The 19,361-nt window shown below is 47.1% G+C and overlaps 1 protein-coding gene across 2 annotated transcripts in view; it reads left to right on the forward strand.

Moving 5' to 3' along the window:
• The window catches only part of SRF (serum response factor), a 404,589-nt gene that overhangs the window by 334,223 nt on the left and 51,005 nt on the right, over positions 1–19,361 (forward strand). For both annotated transcript variants that reach the window (XM_085610157.1, XM_085610158.1), the window contains one exon: positions 14,166–14,357. In XM_085610157.1, coding sequence (XP_085466283.1) covers positions 14,166–14,357 — 192 coding nt within the window. The remainder of the gene's footprint in view (positions 1–14,165; positions 14,358–19,361) is intronic.

Here is a 19,361-nt window from a genome sequence, read left to right on the forward strand (position 1 = left end):
GGCTATCAGGGGCAAACTTCGGGTCCACTACAACAACAGGGCTGAGTTCAACCTTTTGAAGCTCCGCCATCACTCTTACTCCCAGGGGAATAAGGTGGGGAGACACTTGGCCCGTCAGTTACGCCACAAACGGGAGAGGGAATACATAGGGGGCATAAGGGATGCCGCCGGCTTGCTGCAACACGACGACGCAACCAAAGCAGCACTCTTCGGGGACTTTTATGCCGCACTCTACACAGGGGACGACTTGGACCCCACTGCCCAGGAGGACTACCTACGCGCTCTCCCGCTCCCTCGAGTCTCTCCCGAATGGAACAACCTGCTATCTGCCCCCATCACTAGCGAGGAAGTGCTGGACGCCATTAAGTATTTGAAGCCTCGCAAGGCGCCTGGCGCGGATGGGTTCAGGGCCCTTTTCTACCAGACATTTGCTGTGGAAATCAGTGGGTTTCTGGTTCGCCTGTTTAATGAAATGGCCCAGGCGGAAGTGTCCTCAGTCTCCATGGCGGAGGCGGTTATCTCGGTGATCCCCAAACCGGGTAAGGACCCCTCTGTTTGTTAATCATTCCGACCGATAGCTCTTCTCAACCTCGATGCTAAACTCTACTCTTCTATCTTGGCGTTGCGCATGCAGGATTTGATGCCGGCACTGATCCACCCGGACCAATCCGGTTTCATTAAGGGGAGGCAGACCCATGATAACATCAGAAGGGTGGTCCACCTTATTGAGAAGGCCAACCGGTTTCGTATCCCGGCGGTGTTGCTTGGGCTGGATGCCGAGAAGGCATTTGATCGGGTGGATTGGCAGTTCCTGTTCCGCACTCTTCAGGCCTTTGGCTTCTCGGACAAGTTCGTGACCATGCTTAAAGCCAACTATAGCAGCCCCCGATCTAGAGTCGCGGTAAATGGGCACCTGTCCCCCTTCTTCTCGCACTCGCGGGGAACGCGACAGGGTTGTCCTCTCTCCCCTTTGCTGTTTGCCCTGAGTATCGAGCCCCTTGCAATGGCAATCCGGGAACAGACAGACATCCGGGGCCTGCCCTTCACGGGGGAACAACATAAGATTTCCCTGTTCGCAGACGATGTCCTCCTTTCCCTTGCGGATCCGGCGCACTCTCTCCCTCATGTGCAGACTGCCCTGGCGCACTTTGAGGACGTGGCGGGGTTTCGGGTCAATTATAGCAAATCGTATATCCTCAACCTTACGCTCTCCTCAGCGGAGGTGGAACGGCTTCGCCTGCTCTCGCCCCTACCGTGGTCTCACTCCTCGCTGATGTATCTGGGGTCCGCTTGACCCCCACAGTGGGTAAGCTATATTCGGCTAATTTCCCCCCGCTTTTGGCAACTATTCAGGCAGAGCTGCAGCAGGATGGGCAGGATTCATGCGATCAAGATGACACTCCTTCCGAAGCTTTTATACCTCTTTCAGGCTCTTCCTATTGTCTTAGACAGAGATTTTTTTCGCCGTATAAAGACGCTTATGCTGCGCTTTGTATGGCAGGGGGGCAGGGCCTGCTTTTCCTTTGCCACTCTTCGGCAGTCACGGGCGGAGGGAGGGATGGGCCTCCCTGACATGCACCTCTACTACAAAGCAGCGCAATTGAGTCTTGGTGGAGTGGACCCAGCCGCTTTCGGAAAAGCATTGGCTCCACATGGATAGGAGTGTTGCAGGCCGCACGATCTGGGACCTGGTGTGGAAACCTAAGGGGGATAGGCCCAAGAATGCTTATCTTAGCACCCCTACCGGCACCACCCTTAAGGTTTGGGATGCGGTCTCCGGGGACGAGCGAAGGACCACCTTCCCATCGCCCTTCACTCCCATTCACTTCAATCCGGCCTTTCCGCCTGCGCTTAAGGAGGGGCCCTTTGACACCTGGAGAGAGGGAGGCTGCCTGGCCCTCACGCATTTGTTCCACGGCTCTGCCCCGTTGACTTTCCCGAATTGTGGGCGGGACTACGGGATTGCTGAAACGGAAAGGTTCCACCACGGACAGTTGCTACACTGGGCCTTATCCCCGTCAGTACGGGAGGCGGCCACTCGGCCGCCTACCCCCTTTGAAGTCTTTCTCTCCCGCACCTCGACTATGCGTGGGGCTATCTCCTTCATCTATAGCCACCTCCTTGCCACAACTGTCACGCCTAGGCCGCGATATATGGGTCACTGGGAGAGCCTAATTGGGCGTGACATCACGAACGAGGAGTGGTCCCATCTATGGCGGGATTTGGCCAGGCACAATCACTCGATGGAGCTGCGGGAGGCACATGTTAAAACTATGATGGACTGGTATCTCCCCCCTGCCAAGCTCCATCGCATCTTTCCTAACACCTCGGATAGATGTTGGAGAGGCTGTGGGTTGTTGGGGGACTTCCGCCACATCTGGTGGGACTGCCCGATCATCCGCCCTTATTGGGAAGAGATTCTGGCCCAAATTAAAGACATCCTGGGGTACCCTATTGTGGATTCCTTGGAACATGTGCTGTTGGGCCTTAGGGACCCGCTTCTAGAACATCCGACCCGAGCGGACAAAAAAATCTTCTGGCTCTGCATTGGGGCGGCTAAAATTACTTTGGCAGCGGCCAGGAAAAAGAGGGAGGCCCCAGCGATCTCTCTGGCATGCGAGGTTGTGGAAGTTGTTGAGCATAGAGCGAATGGCGGACATATTTTTGGGGGACTTTCAGAACTTTGTTTTCCGCTGGGGGCCCTTAGTGTGCTTCCTTTCTCGGGGTCTACCAGCTGCAGTGTGCCCACCGTCGATTAGTGCCCTACATCTATTTCAAGTGTGAATACCGCGGGGAGCTGGCAACGGTATGAGTGCGTGCTTCCACCACTGGAGGGAGGGGGGGGTTGTTGGAGGGTGGGGGGGGAGTTTCCCTGTTTGTCTTTTCTTTGGTTTGAAAGATAATTGTGACAGTCCGGAATCCGAGAGGGACGGGCCCGAGATACTGGACTTGGCTGATCCGGCCCTGGAGACTCACTTGTAGGTGTACGTTTTCGTAGAGCGGACTTTGTCCAACTGTAAAGCACCCGATCTGGCGACCCGGTCTTGGCCCCTCATTATCCTCTTTAGCGCTACTACCTTGCTGGGCCGGACAACAGGGCCTTCGCTAGTCCTGGCGGCCCCCCTCATCTTGTGCACCTCCCCTGCGTGGAAATTATGGCGGAATTGTCGCATGTCTTCCCTTTTCTTTGGTTATTTTGTTTGTGTCTTTTATTTAATTATAATAAAAACAATTTTGACAAAACATCATGCAAAACTCCATTTGGGGATCAAGAAAGAACCATCATGAAGTCACTCACATGCAAGACTGATCATGTCATATATGTGCTGGAATGTACGTACGGCCTACGTTGCGTAGGGAGTACAATACTCCAAGGCCACAAACGTATACTCAGCACATAAGGGCTATTAAAAACAAAGATATAACATAGCCTGTGGCGCGCCACTTGATGGAACACCATGACTCAGATCCTACTGACCTAAAATGCTATTTGATTGACTCCGTAGTACCCAGCAAAAGAGGGAAACGGGGAACGGATTTTACGCAAATTAGAAACGAGGTACATCCTTGACCTAGATTCCAAACATCCTGGGGGTCTTAACGCCACGGAAGATTTATATACCTGCTTATAAACATCAGGCAGAAGGGCGGGCAATGAAAAGTGGAGATGCCAAGCAGCAGTACAAGAAACAGGTATTCACATGGGTTAATAAGATATCGCTTAAAGAACATTAGTGGAAAAAGATCCAGAGAATAGAACCGCTCCCTCCCTAGTTTTTAGAACTTCAGTTTTATACTCCCATTTGACCCTCCCATATTAAATGAAAAGAGACCAGCAGGTAGTGGATGACATCGTAGTAGCCAGGAAAAATGGTTACCAATTAAAATGGACCCAGGTTGTTAAATTAAATTTGACCGACTCTAATAGCCCAAGTAAGTGATAACATCTTATACTGCCTGGCAGAGGACTTTCCTCCCTCCCAAATAGTCACACAGTTTAGAGACTTATTAATAAAATTAAAAGGTGCACTTAACCGTCTCAAACCAGCCAACGACTGGTTTGATACAGCTTGTTCTAAAGCAAAGACATCCCTAGTAGGTGCCTTAAAATCTAACCCCAAAGACCCGGTGCTGGTAAGAACACTGAAGTGAGTACAAGCAGGCGAGATCCAAACGAATAAAGGACATAAGGGAGAAGGCATGGGAGGACCTTGAACAAGCTGCCAGGTTTGGGAACAGCCGGGCGTTCTGGAAAATCCTAAATACCCCCTACTTCAAAGACGTAAAAGATCCGTCACTAGATAAGCATGTAGGGGAAGAGGCGTGGATAAACCATTTGGAGGGCATTTTTAGATCAAAAGCCATCACAGAATCCACACAACCCGTCCCAGTACCTCCCCCTCCCTAGTAGCCTCTTGACTTTTTCGATCCATGAAGTAAGAACAGGGTTGGTAGCCTGCGTCCCGGTAAAAGCCCCAGGCCCAGACGGGGTTCCCATTGACCTCTTTAAGGTAAATGGAGACATGCGAGTCCCACTTTTAACAAACTTATTTAACCGCATAGCCATAGAGGGCCCCCCCCCTTCCTGGAGACAGTGTTCTAGTCCCCATCTTCAAGAAGGGAGATACGGGCTGTCCGACCAACTATAGACCTATCTCCCTTCTGGATACAACGGCAAAATTAATGGGCAGGCTATAATTAGCCAGACTGGAGGCATGGGCACTGGAATGAAACCTCTTAATGCAGGCACAATATGGCTTCCAGAAGGGAAAGAGGACGGTGGACCAATGTCTTAATCTTTCAATATGCATAGACAAGTACACTATGGCCAAGGGCGGAAAGCTATACATGGCCTTCATTGACTTGTCAGCTGCGTTCGATTGTGTGTCCCATCAGACGTTGTGGCCCATGATGGTGGAAATGGGGATCGATCCTCCAGTCATTCACTTCATTTATCAGTTATACGCTATGTGTGAGATATTGCCGAAATGGAGAATGCACACATGTTTAAAATCGAGAAGGGGGTTAGGCAGGGTTGTGTCCTCGCCCCGTTTCCTTTTTCCATCTATACTAACGGGGTGGAGGCGGCCCTGTCTGGCTCAACTCTCGACATTCCCAGATTTGATGACTCCCCTTTACCATTATTGGCTTACGCTGATGATGCAGTGTTACTAGCGAGGACAGGTGTAGCTCTCCAGCGCCTTTTAACCGCGTATGCTTCCTTTATGGCCTCGCTGGACCTCCGCGTTAATGAAGGTAAATCTTTTATCATTATGGCTGGAGCTACCAAAGGTGCAAAAGTGCCTCCTTTTCATTTAGCGTCCAAAAAAATCGAAGTAGTTGATTCCTTTGCATACCTGGGCTTTCTGTTCGACAGCAAACAAACTTGGTCGAAATTGGTGGCAGCCAGAGCCCTGGGCATGGAAAGCAGCCTACTAGCGATAAGAGGCTTTATTAAGAAGCTGGGGGCCAGCCCCGTGGACACGGTTAAAACCATCTATTTACCCAAAACAAAGGTGGCAGTAACCTATGGGGCTGGAGTCTGGGGGATGGCTCACATCAAGAAACTGCAGAGAATGGAAGAAGACCTTTTTTTTTGTCTAGGGTCTCACTACCACCTACAGCATCTAATTTAATCTTACACCTTTGAATTAGGACTCCCTTACTTGTCTGATTGCATTAGGTTGGCACCGATCCTACTGTGGCTCTCCATCTGGCGGACGTCGACGGTTAATTTAACCCAACGCATTATTGGCGATTGCCTCAGGTTGGAGGGTCGCAGTGCATGGGATATGTTGGCTCAGTTATGTAGAAGCTGAGCTAAGAGCCATCGGGCAGGAGGAGCTGTGCAAAGACTCAGCTTCCTGCAGAAAGTGTCTAAACAGAAATTGACTGATCTATACATGCATTGGGCTGCTTTTATTCGCAGGGGGAGGATTTGTCACCAACAGGCGCTTATCGCTTATGCCTCTGTTTCGCCTAGACCTGCGGGAGAGCATCACTATTTCGATCTCACATATTACTATGGATCAACACAGATTTATTCTGGTGTGTTTTTGTCTAAATTTTATCCCCCTGATGCTTGAGGTCCCAGAGAGGAAGTTCAAGCATGCTTATCTCATACTGTGTCTGTGTGACAATGTCTTACCCCAAACTGACTTACATTTGGTACTGTTTTGATATTACCTATTTTAAAACTTTAAACAATGCAGGGTGGCACTGTACTTTTTGAAGTCTTTACCTAATCAGTACATTTGTTTTTTCAGTAGCATCTTTTTTTTGTGGGCTTGCATGAGAAAAAAAGTCGATGGGCACACTAACTTGAATCATTGTAAATTGTAAATTGTTTTATGGTTTTAATGGTTTGATATGATGAACTTTTGCTTTTATGATTTTTTTTTTAATAGATCGAATAAAGATTTTAAACGAAACAAATCAGTTTTTTTTAGCTATCACCAGTTATCCTTTTAAAAAAACAAAAAAAATATATTAGGCACTGGCACTTCGTAAGGGTTTGTACCAAACATTGCACTTTTTCAGGCAGTCAGAAGGTTTACATACATTTTGTTTACAGACCAAACTTGCAAATTTGCACAGTACTTACTGTATAGAATTTTAACATTCATCTAAATATGATCTTAGCGCGTAAACATTAAGTTAGAGGCATATGAGCTGCAGATTACACAGTTTTGCATAGATCGCCATATGGTGTTGGGCCCGGATGTTTGCAGTTTGTTTTTCCTCTTGGAAAGTCTTTGGAAGTCACGAGGTCGGTGACTCCTCCCTTGGTTCGTATTGCGCATGGGCTTCGGCTCCATCCTCAGATAGTTTTTTTCCACCATCGGGCTCGGATGTAATACTTCGCGCTCCGGTTCCGAACATTCCAGTTCGACGATTGAAGCAGAATCCTCGCTCTCCGCGGTATTGTTTAGATACTGATCTCCTCAATCACCTTCTTCGATGCACCTTCGATTTCAGTTATCGACGGCGGCTTTCGGGCCTATCCAGGCTCCGGTCCCGGCTGATGGAAAGAACTCCATTCAAGAAGTGCCCTCGATGTGGGTCCAAATTCCCCCACACCGATCTTCATGAGGTGTGCAACCTCTGCCTCTCCCCTGAACACGAGGCTCGAGACTGTCCCGCCTGTAAGTCTTTTAGATCCAAAAAGACTATTCGAGATCGAAGGGCCAGGCTGAAAATGGTGCACTCCTCGACCTCCGTTCCAGTCGACATCTTCGGGGACGACGTCGAAGCTCCGGGACTCCGAAGAGGACCTCGTCAGTGCTTCCGAAGCAGACGACTCGGATGTGGAGGACATCACCCCGGCGCAGAGTGATGTGAGTAAAATACCCCCTCCCACACCCGTGCCGACACCCAAAAAGGCTTTGGTCACGCCTTCGGGCCTAGGCAAGACCAAAGACACTACTTCGAACACCCCACCTTCGGGCCCGGTGACTAAGCCAAGTAAGCCTTCCGGCGGCTCGGGCTCGAGCCAGCCTGCCAGCGGTGCCAAAAAACACCCTTCGGCACCGAAGAAAAGATCGGCCTCTACCTTGACACCGAGCTCCACACCAAAGCCCTCAGTGTCCAAACCCAGCCTCTCGGTGCCGACCAAACATCATAAGGCCCTCGGCACCGACACTCCCGCGCCGAAGCCTGTCTCGGCACCTAACAAAAAATCGGAGGTTCCCAAAAAGCACGGCACAGACAAGCCTAAGAAGCCGTCGGCCCCGAAAACGTCGGCGCCGACCCAACAACCAGTGTCGCAAGAACTTTTTACACCGGATCCTTTGCAAAAGACACTTACCAAGGATCCAAAAACTGGACATTTGGCACTGTCTTCTATAAAGAGACATTTGGACAAACCAGCTCCACCTCCAAAGAGGAAGGACTGTCCTACCTCCCCTTTCAGAGTGCCTTCCCCACCTCCTCCACCCTCTCCACTTCCACCCCTCCACCTTCTCCACCCCTGCCTCATCGCTCTCCGACCCCGTCTCCAGACCATGATGATCAGGGGGACCCATACTACGACCCAGCAGATGTGCAACAAGACCCCACCCCTACAGGATCCCCAGACCCCTGGGATGATTATAATAATCCAGACATTCCAGATGTCCCACAAGATGACCTCTATCCATCCAGGCCATCTCCACCAGAAGACTCACTAGGTTTTCACCACCTACTTCAGAGGGCGGCACATTATCACGGGGTGGAGCTACACACTGACCCAGTAGAGGAAGATTTCCTCCTAGACTCCTTTGATACTGCACATAGGTCTACTGCTATACTACCTATGCTCAAAGGGGTAATAAAACATGCGCCAGAGGTTTTTAAAGACCCAGTCAGGGCTAGGGTCCTAAACCCACGCATAGAAAAAAGTATAAAGCTGCCCCTACAGATCCTGCCTACATCAAAGGGCCAGCGCCACTGGATTCCCTAATGGTATCCATCGCAAGAAAGAGATCAAATTCCCAGGCGTCAGGCGAAGCTCCACCACCTGACAAAGAATCAAAGCTCCTGGCGCGTCAGGAAAACGCACTGCGTCACAGGCAGCTAATATATGGCGTATCGCCAACACTCAAGTGCTATTGGCCAGATACGACAGAGCGCATTATGATGAGCTAGAAACCATCATGCACCATCTCCCAGAAAAATATAAAAATCGGGCCAATGAATTCATCCAAGAGGGTAAGACCATAACTAATACCTCTATACGCTGTGCCTTAGACGCGTCAGACACAGCCTCCAGGGCCATTAACACCAGTGTCCTACTCAGTCGACACGCTTGGCTGAGAGTTTCAGGCTTTAAACCCGAGGTACAAGCATCCATATTAAACCATCCGTTCGATCAGGAACATTTATTCGGTCCAAAGATAGATGAGGCCCTCGAAGATGAAAAAAGACACAGATACGGCGAAATCTATGGGAGCCCTACAGTGTCACCCTTCTAGACGCTCCTTTCGCCGCTCTTCCTTTCGGGACACCGGTAGAGGCTACTCCTCAGATAGCGCGTCCACGTCTTACAAATCCCCTCCTCAGTCCACCTTCACAAAAGGTTATCAAAGAGGCGGCTATAGAGGCAATAACAATAAAGGCAGAGGCAAAACAAATACCGCCCGCTCTGCCACACCCCCTACCCAATGACTTTCCCCTCCTCCCCCCAGACCATCCCACTCCGGTTGGGGGCAGACTACAAAATGTCCTTCCCGTCTGGGAGTCCATCACATCAGACAAGTGGGTGACCCAAATTATTCGTTCAGGGTACTGCTTAGAACTCACATCTACCCCCTACCCCCCCCCCCCCCCCCAACATTCCACCCAGGCAACGCCCAATGTCACAAGAACATTCCACGTTACTAAAACAGGAGGTAATCTCCCTCCTACAAAAACATGCAATAGAACAGGTCCCCCACGATCAGCAAAATGTAGGGGTCTACTCCCTATATTTTCTGATACCAAAAAGAGACTAGGCTCTATGACCTATCTTAGATCTCCGTACTCTAAACACATACATACATTCGGACCATTTTCACATGGTAACACTTCAGCAGGTACTTCCGCTCCTCTCCCAGAACGACTTTCTCACCACACTGAACTTGAAAGACGTGTACTTTCACATTCCGGTACACCATCCCCACAGAAAGTACCTCAGATTTGTAGTGGACGGGCAACACTACCAGTTCAAGGTGCTCCCATTCGGGGTCACAACAGCACCACGGGTATTTACCAAGTGCCTAGCGGTAGTGGCGGCACACCTCAGAAGACAGCACATTCACGTCTTCCTGTATCTGGACGACTGGCTGATAAAAGCCGCTCCCCACAACCAATGTGTACACCACACCGCCACTACAATCCAGCTACTTCACCAACTAGGCTTCACGGTGAACCACCAAAAGTCCCAGCTAACACCATCCCACATAAAGCAATACCTCGGTGCCACCATAGACACCTCAAAAGCCATTGCCTACCCCAATCCGGCAAGGATCGCAAGCATTCAGGCTTTGCGTCAAAAATTCATACTTCAACACTCCCTCCCAGCAAGAGTGTTTATGCAACTGATAGGGATGATGGCCTCTTGCATTTTCATAGTGCCTCATGCAAGACTCCGGATGCGTCCACTCCAAGAGTGCTTAGCGCGCCAATGGAACCAGGCCCAGGGGCAACTGACAGAACTGGTGTTGGTAGACGGTCGCACCCATCGCTCTCTGCAGTGGTGGAACACCACAAATCTTTCCAGAGGTCGACCATTCCTGGACCCGGTTCCACAAATAATCCTTACAACAGACGCATCGCTCTCCGGCTGGGGAGCTCATCTACTACACCTCACAGTGCAGGGCACATGGACGCCGCAACAAAAGTTACTCCACATCAATCATCTGGAGTTACTGGCAGTCTTTCTAGCCCTAAAATCCTTTCACACACAGATTTTAGGCAAGGCAGTCCTTATCCGCACAGACAACATGACCGTCATGTACTACATCCAGAAACAAGGCGGCAAACACTCTCCACAGCATTCTCAACTAGCACAGAGCGTATGGAGATGGGCAATCCCACACAATCTTTCTCCTGGCCCAGCATGTCCCAGGAGTCCAAAACACCATGGCAGATCTGCTCAGCAGACAGACGCAGCAGATCCACGAGTGGGAACGTCGCCCGCAGGTTCTTCACCCGTTCTTTCAGATGTGGGGGCATGCACAGATAGACCTATTCGCCACCCACGAAAACAAAAAATGCCCAAGCTTCGCTGCCAGATACCCACACCCATTGTCTAAAGGCAATGCGATATGGATGAACTGGTCAGGCAAATTTGCATACGCCTTTCCACCTCTCCCACTAATTCCATTAGTGGTGCGAAAGCTACAACAGCACTCCCTCACACTCATTCTAGTAGCTCCAACATGGGCCAGACAACCGTGGTACACCACGCTGCTGGAACTCTCAGTAGTGCCCCACCAAAAATTACACCTCTCACCATGCCTCCTAACCCAAAACCATGGAGAGATCAGACACCCGGACCCAGCTCAGCTCAACCTTGCGATCTGGCTCCTGAGATCCTAGAATTCGGATACCTTCACCTTCCCCCCCGACTGTATGAATGTTATCAGAGAAGCTAGACATCCTACCACTAGAGCCTGCTACGCGGCCAAGTGGAAAAGATTTGTTGTTTATTGCCATAACAACACAATCAACCCTCTAGACGCATCCATACAGCACATCATATGCTACTTACTACATCAACAAAGATGTAACCTAGCATATACATCCATTCGGCTACACCTCGCAGCGATTGCTGCTTACCTACGAAACAGACAGCACCTATCACTTTTCAGAGTGCCTGCCATTAAAGTCTTCATGGAAGGCCTAAAACGAATAATTCCCCCAGAGTGCCACCCTCACCTGTGTGGAACTTAAATATAGTGCTCACAAGGCTAATGGGTCCGCCTTTTGAACCCTTGCATAAATGCGAACTGCAATTCCTCACATGGAAAACAGCTTTCCTTGTAGCTATCACCTCCCTTAGAAGGGTCAGTGAAATACAAGCACTTACTATACAAGAAACTTTTCTCCAAATGCACCCGAAGAAGGTTGTCCTACGTACCAACCCAAAATTCCTACCCAAAGTCATCTCACCCTTTCATCTAAACCAATCGGTAGAATTACCGTTTTTTTTCTCGCAACCTCAAACGGTTGCAGAAAGGGCTCTACACACACTGGATGTTAAAAGGGCCTTGCTTTACTATATCCAAAGAACACAACCTTTCAGGAAGACAAAGCAACTGTTTGTCTCTTTTTCTCCACCTCATAAAGGCAACCCCATCTCTAAATCAGGGATAGCTAGGTGGATTGTAAAATGCATACAGATTTGCTACCACAAAGCAAAACGCATGCTATCTGTTCCCCCTAAAGCCCACTCTACAAGAAAGATGGGGGCTTCTATGGCTTTTCTAGGGAACATCCCATTAGATGATATCTGCAAGGCAGCTACATGGTCAACACCGCACACTTTCACTAAACATTACTGTGTAGATGTGCAAACCAAGCAACAAGCTAGTGTGGGCCAGGCTGTACTAAAAACACTATTTCAAACCAGTGCAACAGATACCGGTGGTCGCCGCTAAGGTTGGGAACTGCTATATAGTCTATGCAAAAGTGTGTAATCTGCAGCTCATATGCCTCGAACGGAATATGCTACTTACCAGTATGCATCTGTTCTTGGCATGTAGAGCTGCAGATCTACACACGCCCACCCGCCTCCCCGGCTACCTGTATCTGTTCGTCTATCTCATTTAGATACAACACACATGGGTTTCTTCACTGTTATTACTACGCTCCATCTTTCCCTGTTGGCGAAAAACAATCTGAGGATGGAGCCGAAGCCAATGCGCAATACGAACCAAGGGAGGAGTCACCGACCTCGTGACTTCCAAAGACTTTCCAAGAGGAAAAACAATCTGCAAACATCCGGGCCCAACACCAGATGGCGATCTATGCAAAAGTGTGTAGATCTGCAGCTCTACATGCCAAGAACAGATGCATACTGGTAAGTAGCATATTCCTTTTATCTGATTTTATGTATTTATACATGGATGTAAACAAATCAAGATATTTTTAAGTGTAAAGAGCAAAGATTCCAAAACAAATTCGTATGTTTTAAACAAATGAAAATGAGTTGCAAAAAGGTAAAACATCAGCAGAGTCTGTTTCCTATGTCTATGACTGCATGTTACTAGCACTGAGCACTTTAAGAAAAAAAATCACAAAGTGGTAGCACAGCTGTGTGCGCGTCGTGATCAAGGCCCTCCGGGGCTGAAACGCGTTATGGCCAATAGCTGCTGAAAGAAAATCAAGGAATTTTGCACTGTAAAATCGGTGTCTGCGCTCCTGTCTCAGCGTGGATGATTGCAAAAGAGACTCGAGAAACACTGTGTGTTTGTAGCCATCTTTACATGTGTATATATAGCTGACTATGTACAGTTTTGGATTTACTGCTATCTATTCTGATTCAAGCATGTGAATCTATGAAAGACACCCCAATACTGGAGAAGAACAAAAGTTTCTTACCTGTAAACTGTGGTTCTCCAGTATTGGTGTCTTTCATAGATTCACATGCGACCCGCCCACCTCCCCTCAGAGGTTCCCCTCGTTTACTTGACTATTATGTCATTCTTGTGTTCTAAAATCTGAGGTTCTGAGTCTCTGGGGAGAGGGTTCTAGAGGGTGCTGACGCCTGATTGGCTGGAGTTTGGACTATATCTAATTACTTGGACGAGCTAATAAAGTGACAATTCTTTTCCTATTGATTGCTGTTACAATACTTCCTATGGTATTTTTTAGCTATACTATTGCTAGACTATGTATATATGTATGCATATATTGCTATTTTATGTACCATGGGACTCCCACTTCGACGACGGGCAATGATCCAAGCATGTTAATCTATGAAAGAGACCAATACTGGAGAACCAGTGTTTACAGGTAAGTAACTTTTGTTCTTTTCTGTTTTGTGCTCCTTTCAAGGGAGCCAAATAAGAGTGAATCCCTTGTGCACCCGCACAAAGCACTGCTCATTTCCTAGGCAGCTGCGTCCTTAAGCTATTGCGAGATGTTGACCTGAATCCATGCAACTAACTTCATCCTTCTGATTCTCAAGCTGTCTTTAAAATTCTGGTTAGTTTCCTATCCCATTGTGGGAGTGAGTGGAGTTTGCAGAGCAGCCTGCTTATTGGTTAAAGGTTTCCTGATGTTACTTTGGCATTTTATGGAGGGATTGTAATTTATGAATGTGACTAAGACTGAACCGTCTGATAATGAGACAACACCTCATCGCTTGTGTCTAGTTTTACCTGGTTTTGTGATGAGTGCTGTTCTCAAAGCTGGTAGTATTTGCTAGAAGATAATCCCTAAGGAACCTGTGAAATGTTTTGAGTAGATAGGTCTGTTATATAGTAGCTGCAGTTTTCCTTGGGGCCAGGTTCCAAAGTAATTTTATTGGGAAGTCTGACGTTCGATACTCGAAACTGTTTAAAACTTACGTTTCTTGATTAAGGGAAGAGTAGGAGCTGGCTGTGGGAGGAACATATCTTTCAGATTTGTTGAGCCTAATACATTTTACTTGTTCTCTAAGAATTCTGTGATTAAGATGCAACTTTCTACTCCCATTTCAGTTACTATCCCTGCTACGATAATGACATCCTCTGTACCAACTACAGTTGGCGGCCATATGATGTACCCAAGCCCTCACGCAGTGATGTACGCTCAGACCTCTGGTCTTACAGATGGTGGTTTGGCTGTCCTCAATGCATTTTCCCAAGTACCCTCCGCCATGCAGATGTCTCATGGGCAGGTCCAGGAGCAAGGTAAGCATGTCTCTGACTAAACGCCTACAAGTCTTTTAACCAACTTCTGCTTAGTGAAATGCGTCAAATGCATGTGTTCAATTTGGTGCATGTTAAAACAGTGTTACTGTATAGTCAAGTTTTCTTAACCAATGTCCTGCTCCTAGTATTATCTTTTTTTTATACTTATCGCTATTAAAAATGTCTAGTCACTTGAGACCAGACTGTCTAATTGCAGGGCCTATAAAAACCTAGCCCCTATTTTCTGTCTAACCCGATTACTTGATGTGTAGCAAATCCACCTTCTGCACGGTCGCCCCAGATTATTTGCCTTTTTCTGGATCCCATTTTTGCTGTTTAACTATGCAGTTTACCCTTCCTAAACATGAGTAAAGTGCCTTTACTCTTCTTTCAAACATGGTTAAATGAACTTACCCCTGATTGAATTATTTATCTTGCCTAGAAGTCCCTAGTATATGGTATAGGAAATACACCCTGGGCCTGGAAGTTAAATGCCACCCGTGGACTGCCTAAAAACCTGCTGTAGAGACCTGTCAAACCATTTTGACTGGCTAGAATCCCTGCTTTAAACATTATCAAGTTGTCCCTAAGTGCTCTTTGTCGCCCACAAGATAGTGCCTGATATTTACAAGTGGCACGTGCGAAATTAAAATGGGCACGTTCCTCCAGTAACTAGGCCCCAAAAGCTATTTTTACTGCCGGGGCTGTAGCTGAATCCTCCAATGTCAAGTCCATATTCTAAAATATCTTCTGTATTTTTTGACAGGAAAAAGGCAAGTACAAAAATCATTCAGTTCTAGCCATCATATTCATTAAATGTCCAATTCATTGGTGAGGTTAGATATTCGTTAAGTATTTGAAAAAGAAGCTTTTAGAAAGTTACCATATCCCGGCCTAAAGTTCCTGGAGGCTAATTTGCATTAGCTTTGCTGCGGCTGCTTAGCAGTTGTTTGACCTTAAGGTGTGAAAACCGCTCTCAGATTAGAGCAATGGCTTAGGCCTGGTGACAGGATGGACAGTGTGCGAGACATTTGGTCTCTTTTGAGATTAACCACTTTGTGTCTTAGTACCAAGGACATAGCAATATATCTGGCAAGTGGTAGCCTTATCCTTTCAGGTGGTATGCCCCCTTAATATTGAAGCTAGAATATCGAGATACAAAAATATCCAGAACAAAGTATTAAATCGAAGATATCGAAATTTAAGTATAGTTTTTCTATACCAAACTCCACATATTTGTACCTTCATGATGCATATATCTTCAAGGTATGTAGATGTGGAGTTGGGAATTGTAAATACATACTTCCTATGTATGCACTTACTTTTTGATAATTTGGTCTTCGAGGTTTTTGTAGAAGGTATTCTTGTATCTAATTTCTTGGCCTCGATATTCAGCAGTACAGTTGTCCACCTCAAATAATCCACTCCCCCACACTGACTAACAGGAAAGACTTAACAAATCTATCTGTTGGAACATTGCATCTCTAATTGAAACACGTCTAACTCCTAGCAGTGTTCTTTTGGAACACCATCTGTCACTTTAAAGTATTTACTCTATACTCTGTGCTCTATTTCTCCAGTATTGGGGTGTCTTTCATAGATTCACATGCTTGAATATTCCCCGTCGTCGGAGTGGGAGTCCCACGGTGAATAATATAGCAATATATACAGTCATTATATATATATATATATATATATATATATATATATATATATATATATATATATATATATATATATATATATATATATATATATATATATATATATATATATATATATATATATATATATATATATATATATATATATATATACAATTGTTACTTACCTGTAAACAGGTGGTTCTCCAGTATTGGTGTCTTTCATAGATTCACATGCTTGAATATTCCCCGTCGTCGGAGTGGGAGTCCCACGGTAAATAAAATAGCAATATATATATATAGTAAAATATATACATAAGTAATCATATAATTAGCGCATATAGGTGTAAAACACACATAGTGTACCTATAAGAGAAAACTCCATAGGAATACAATGGAGAGAGACAAAAGACCTTTGTAGTCTATCTCTGTCATTATGTAAGTCCGAACTCCAGCCAATCAGGCGTCAGCCCCTCTCTAGAACCTTCTCCTCAGAGCTTCTCACCTCAGATTTTCGTAGCACAAGAGTGACTGTAAAGTGCATGAGGAGAAGAGAGCCTCTGAAGGGAGGAGGGAGGAGGGAGGGTCGCATGTGAATCTATGAAAGACACCAATACTGGAGAACCACCTGTTTACAGGTAAGTAACAATTGTTCTTCTCCAGTATTAGGGTGTCTTTCATAGATTCACATGCTTGAATATAGAATAGCTAGCAGTAACAATCACCATTGTTTCCATGCCAAAATAGATTCAACATATATAGATAATCAATCTTCTTATGCATAAAAACAGTATTGAACAACTGTAACATTGTAAATGCATAATATACATATATGGAAACAATATGGAGGCAGGAGGAAGAGGCTCACCTTACTTAAAAAGATTGCGCAGCACTGCCTGTCCCACTGCAGCATCCTCCTCGCTTAAAGTTGCCAAGCAGTAGTGCTTAGTAAACGTGTGTCTGGTCGACCACGTAGCTGCTCTGCAGATGTGTTGCAAAGATACTCCAGCAAATAAGGCAGTAGATGATGATACTGCCCTAGTGGAGTGTGCCCTCACTGGAGACTGCAGAGGCTTATTTGCCCTTTGGTGACAAAAGACAATCGCTGCCGAGATCCAGCGTGCAATCGTTGGTTTAGTAACCTGACGTCCTTTATGACAGCGTCCATATGCTATAAAAAGTTGATCGGATTTCCTGAAAGAAGCTGTCTTACTGATGTAGAACTTAAGACACCGCTTGACGTCCAAAGAATGTAATCTTTGTTCTGCAGGTGTCTGAGGATTGGCAAAAAAGGTCTTTAATATTACTGGCTCATTAATGTGAAAGTCAGTAGGCACCTTGGGTAGAAATGATGGATTGGTGCGTAACACTGCAGCATCCGGTTTGAACTGCAGGAACGGAGGTTTGATGGTAAAAGCATGGATGTCACTGACACGACGTGAAGACGTTAGTGCCAGAAGTAGAGCTACTTTCCAAGTGAGATATTTTAGGTCGGCCTTGTGAATTGGCTCAAACGGAGGTCTCATCAGTTGTGCCAACACAACGTTGAGGTGCCACAACGGAGGAGGACGCCGAACTGGCGGAAATTTCCGGAATAGGCCCTTAAAGAATTGGCGGATTATTCTTGAGGAACAAAGGGAACTTGATCCATCTTGCCGGAAACGGGAAATGGCTGCTAGAAAAACCCTTAGGGTTGCATGCGACAGTCCAGAACTGGCTAGGTGCAAGAAGAATGGTAGCAATTGCTCTGCCGTGGAATGTATCGGATGAACTCCGTTAGCAGCACACCAATGGCAGAATCGTTTCCATTTAAACTTGTACGTCCTGATTGTAGAAGGTGCTCTTGCCTGGGCCAAAATATCCCTACAATCCTGGGGGATGTCTAGGTGGGCGAACTCATGGTGTTCAGGTTCCATGCTGATAAGCTCAGTGAGGAGGGATTTGGATGACAAATTCTCCCTTCGCTCATTGTGAGCAGATCCGTCCGATGTTGCAGGAGGATTGGCTGGCATTGGGACAGGAGGAGCAGTTCTGAGAACCACGCTTGCCGTGGCCAGCGCGGGGCTATTAGGATCAGGTGGCAAGGTTGTCTCCTCATCTTCCAAAGAACCCGAGGTATGAGGGGTATTGGAGGAAAGGCGTACGCAAATAGATTGCACCAGTTTATCAAAAGGGCATTCCCTTGTGATTGCTTGTGGGGATGCCAGCTTGCGTAATTTCGGCATTTCCGGTTCTCCGGCGTGGCAAAGAGATCGAGTTGCGGACGGCCCCATAGTTGGAATATCCTCTCTAGAGTGGGTTGGTGTAACTCCCACTCGTGGGTCGACGAGGAGGACCTGCTCAGGGAATCCGCTAGGACATTGGATACTCCTGGCAGGTGTACTGCCGTAAGCAAGATCTGATGACTGAGAGACCAGTCCCAAATTCTTTGAGCCAGCCTGGAGAGACTTGGGGATTTTGTTCCGCCCTGTTTGTTGACATAGTGCATACAGGTTGTGTTGTCTGTCTGTATTAGCACGGACTCTCCTTGGAGCAAAGGCAGAAACGATTTTAGAGCCAGAAAAATCGCCATGAGCTCCAACTTGTTGATGTGCCAAGATCTTTGATGTGTGGACCATCTTCCCTTCACAGAGAGATCCTCCAAATGAGCGCCCCATCCTTCCAATGAGGCGTCTGTTGTGAGTGTTCTGTCCGGTGGCAGCGACAGAAAGGACATGCCTTCCGTCAAGTTGGCTGGAATTGCCCACCATGCGAGTGACACATATCATGTCGTGGAAAGATCCCGTTACCTGACGCCACTGAGCATCCAGAGCTTCCTGTATAGGACGTGTCCTCAGCCGGCAATGAGGGATCAAGGCAATGGATGATGACGCCATCCCCAGAAATGATTTTAATAGTCTCACAGAAACTGACTCTCTTGATCTGATCAGAGCCACCAGTCGCAGCATCTTTTTGAGACGCTCCTGGGAGAGGAATGCCTTCGCTGACACAGTCTCCAGAGTTGCGCCCAGGAAATCTCTTTGTTGGTATGGATGAAGTTGGGATTTTTCCACATTTACGGACAGGCCTAAAGAGCGAAACACGTTCTGGCACAGAAGAGTGTGTTGTCGCAGGTGAGTGCTTGACTGAGATTTCAGGAGAAAATCGTCCAGGTATGGAAATATTTGCACTCCCTGGAGGCGCAAATACGCTATTACTGGAGCCAGTACCTTCGTGAACACTCGAGGGGCCGAGCGCAGGCCAAATGGTAACACTTTGAATTGGTAATCGTGTTGACCCACTCGAACGCAGGAACTTTCGATGCCGCTGTAAAATAGGGATATGAAAATAGGCATCCTGGAGATCTATCGTCGCCAGAAAA

The sequence above is a fragment of the Triturus cristatus genome, chromosome 6 (genome assembly GCF_964204655.1).
Source record: "Triturus cristatus chromosome 6, aTriCri1.1, whole genome shotgun sequence".
NCBI classification, from domain to species: Eukaryota; Metazoa; Chordata; class Amphibia; order Caudata; family Salamandridae; genus Triturus; species Triturus cristatus.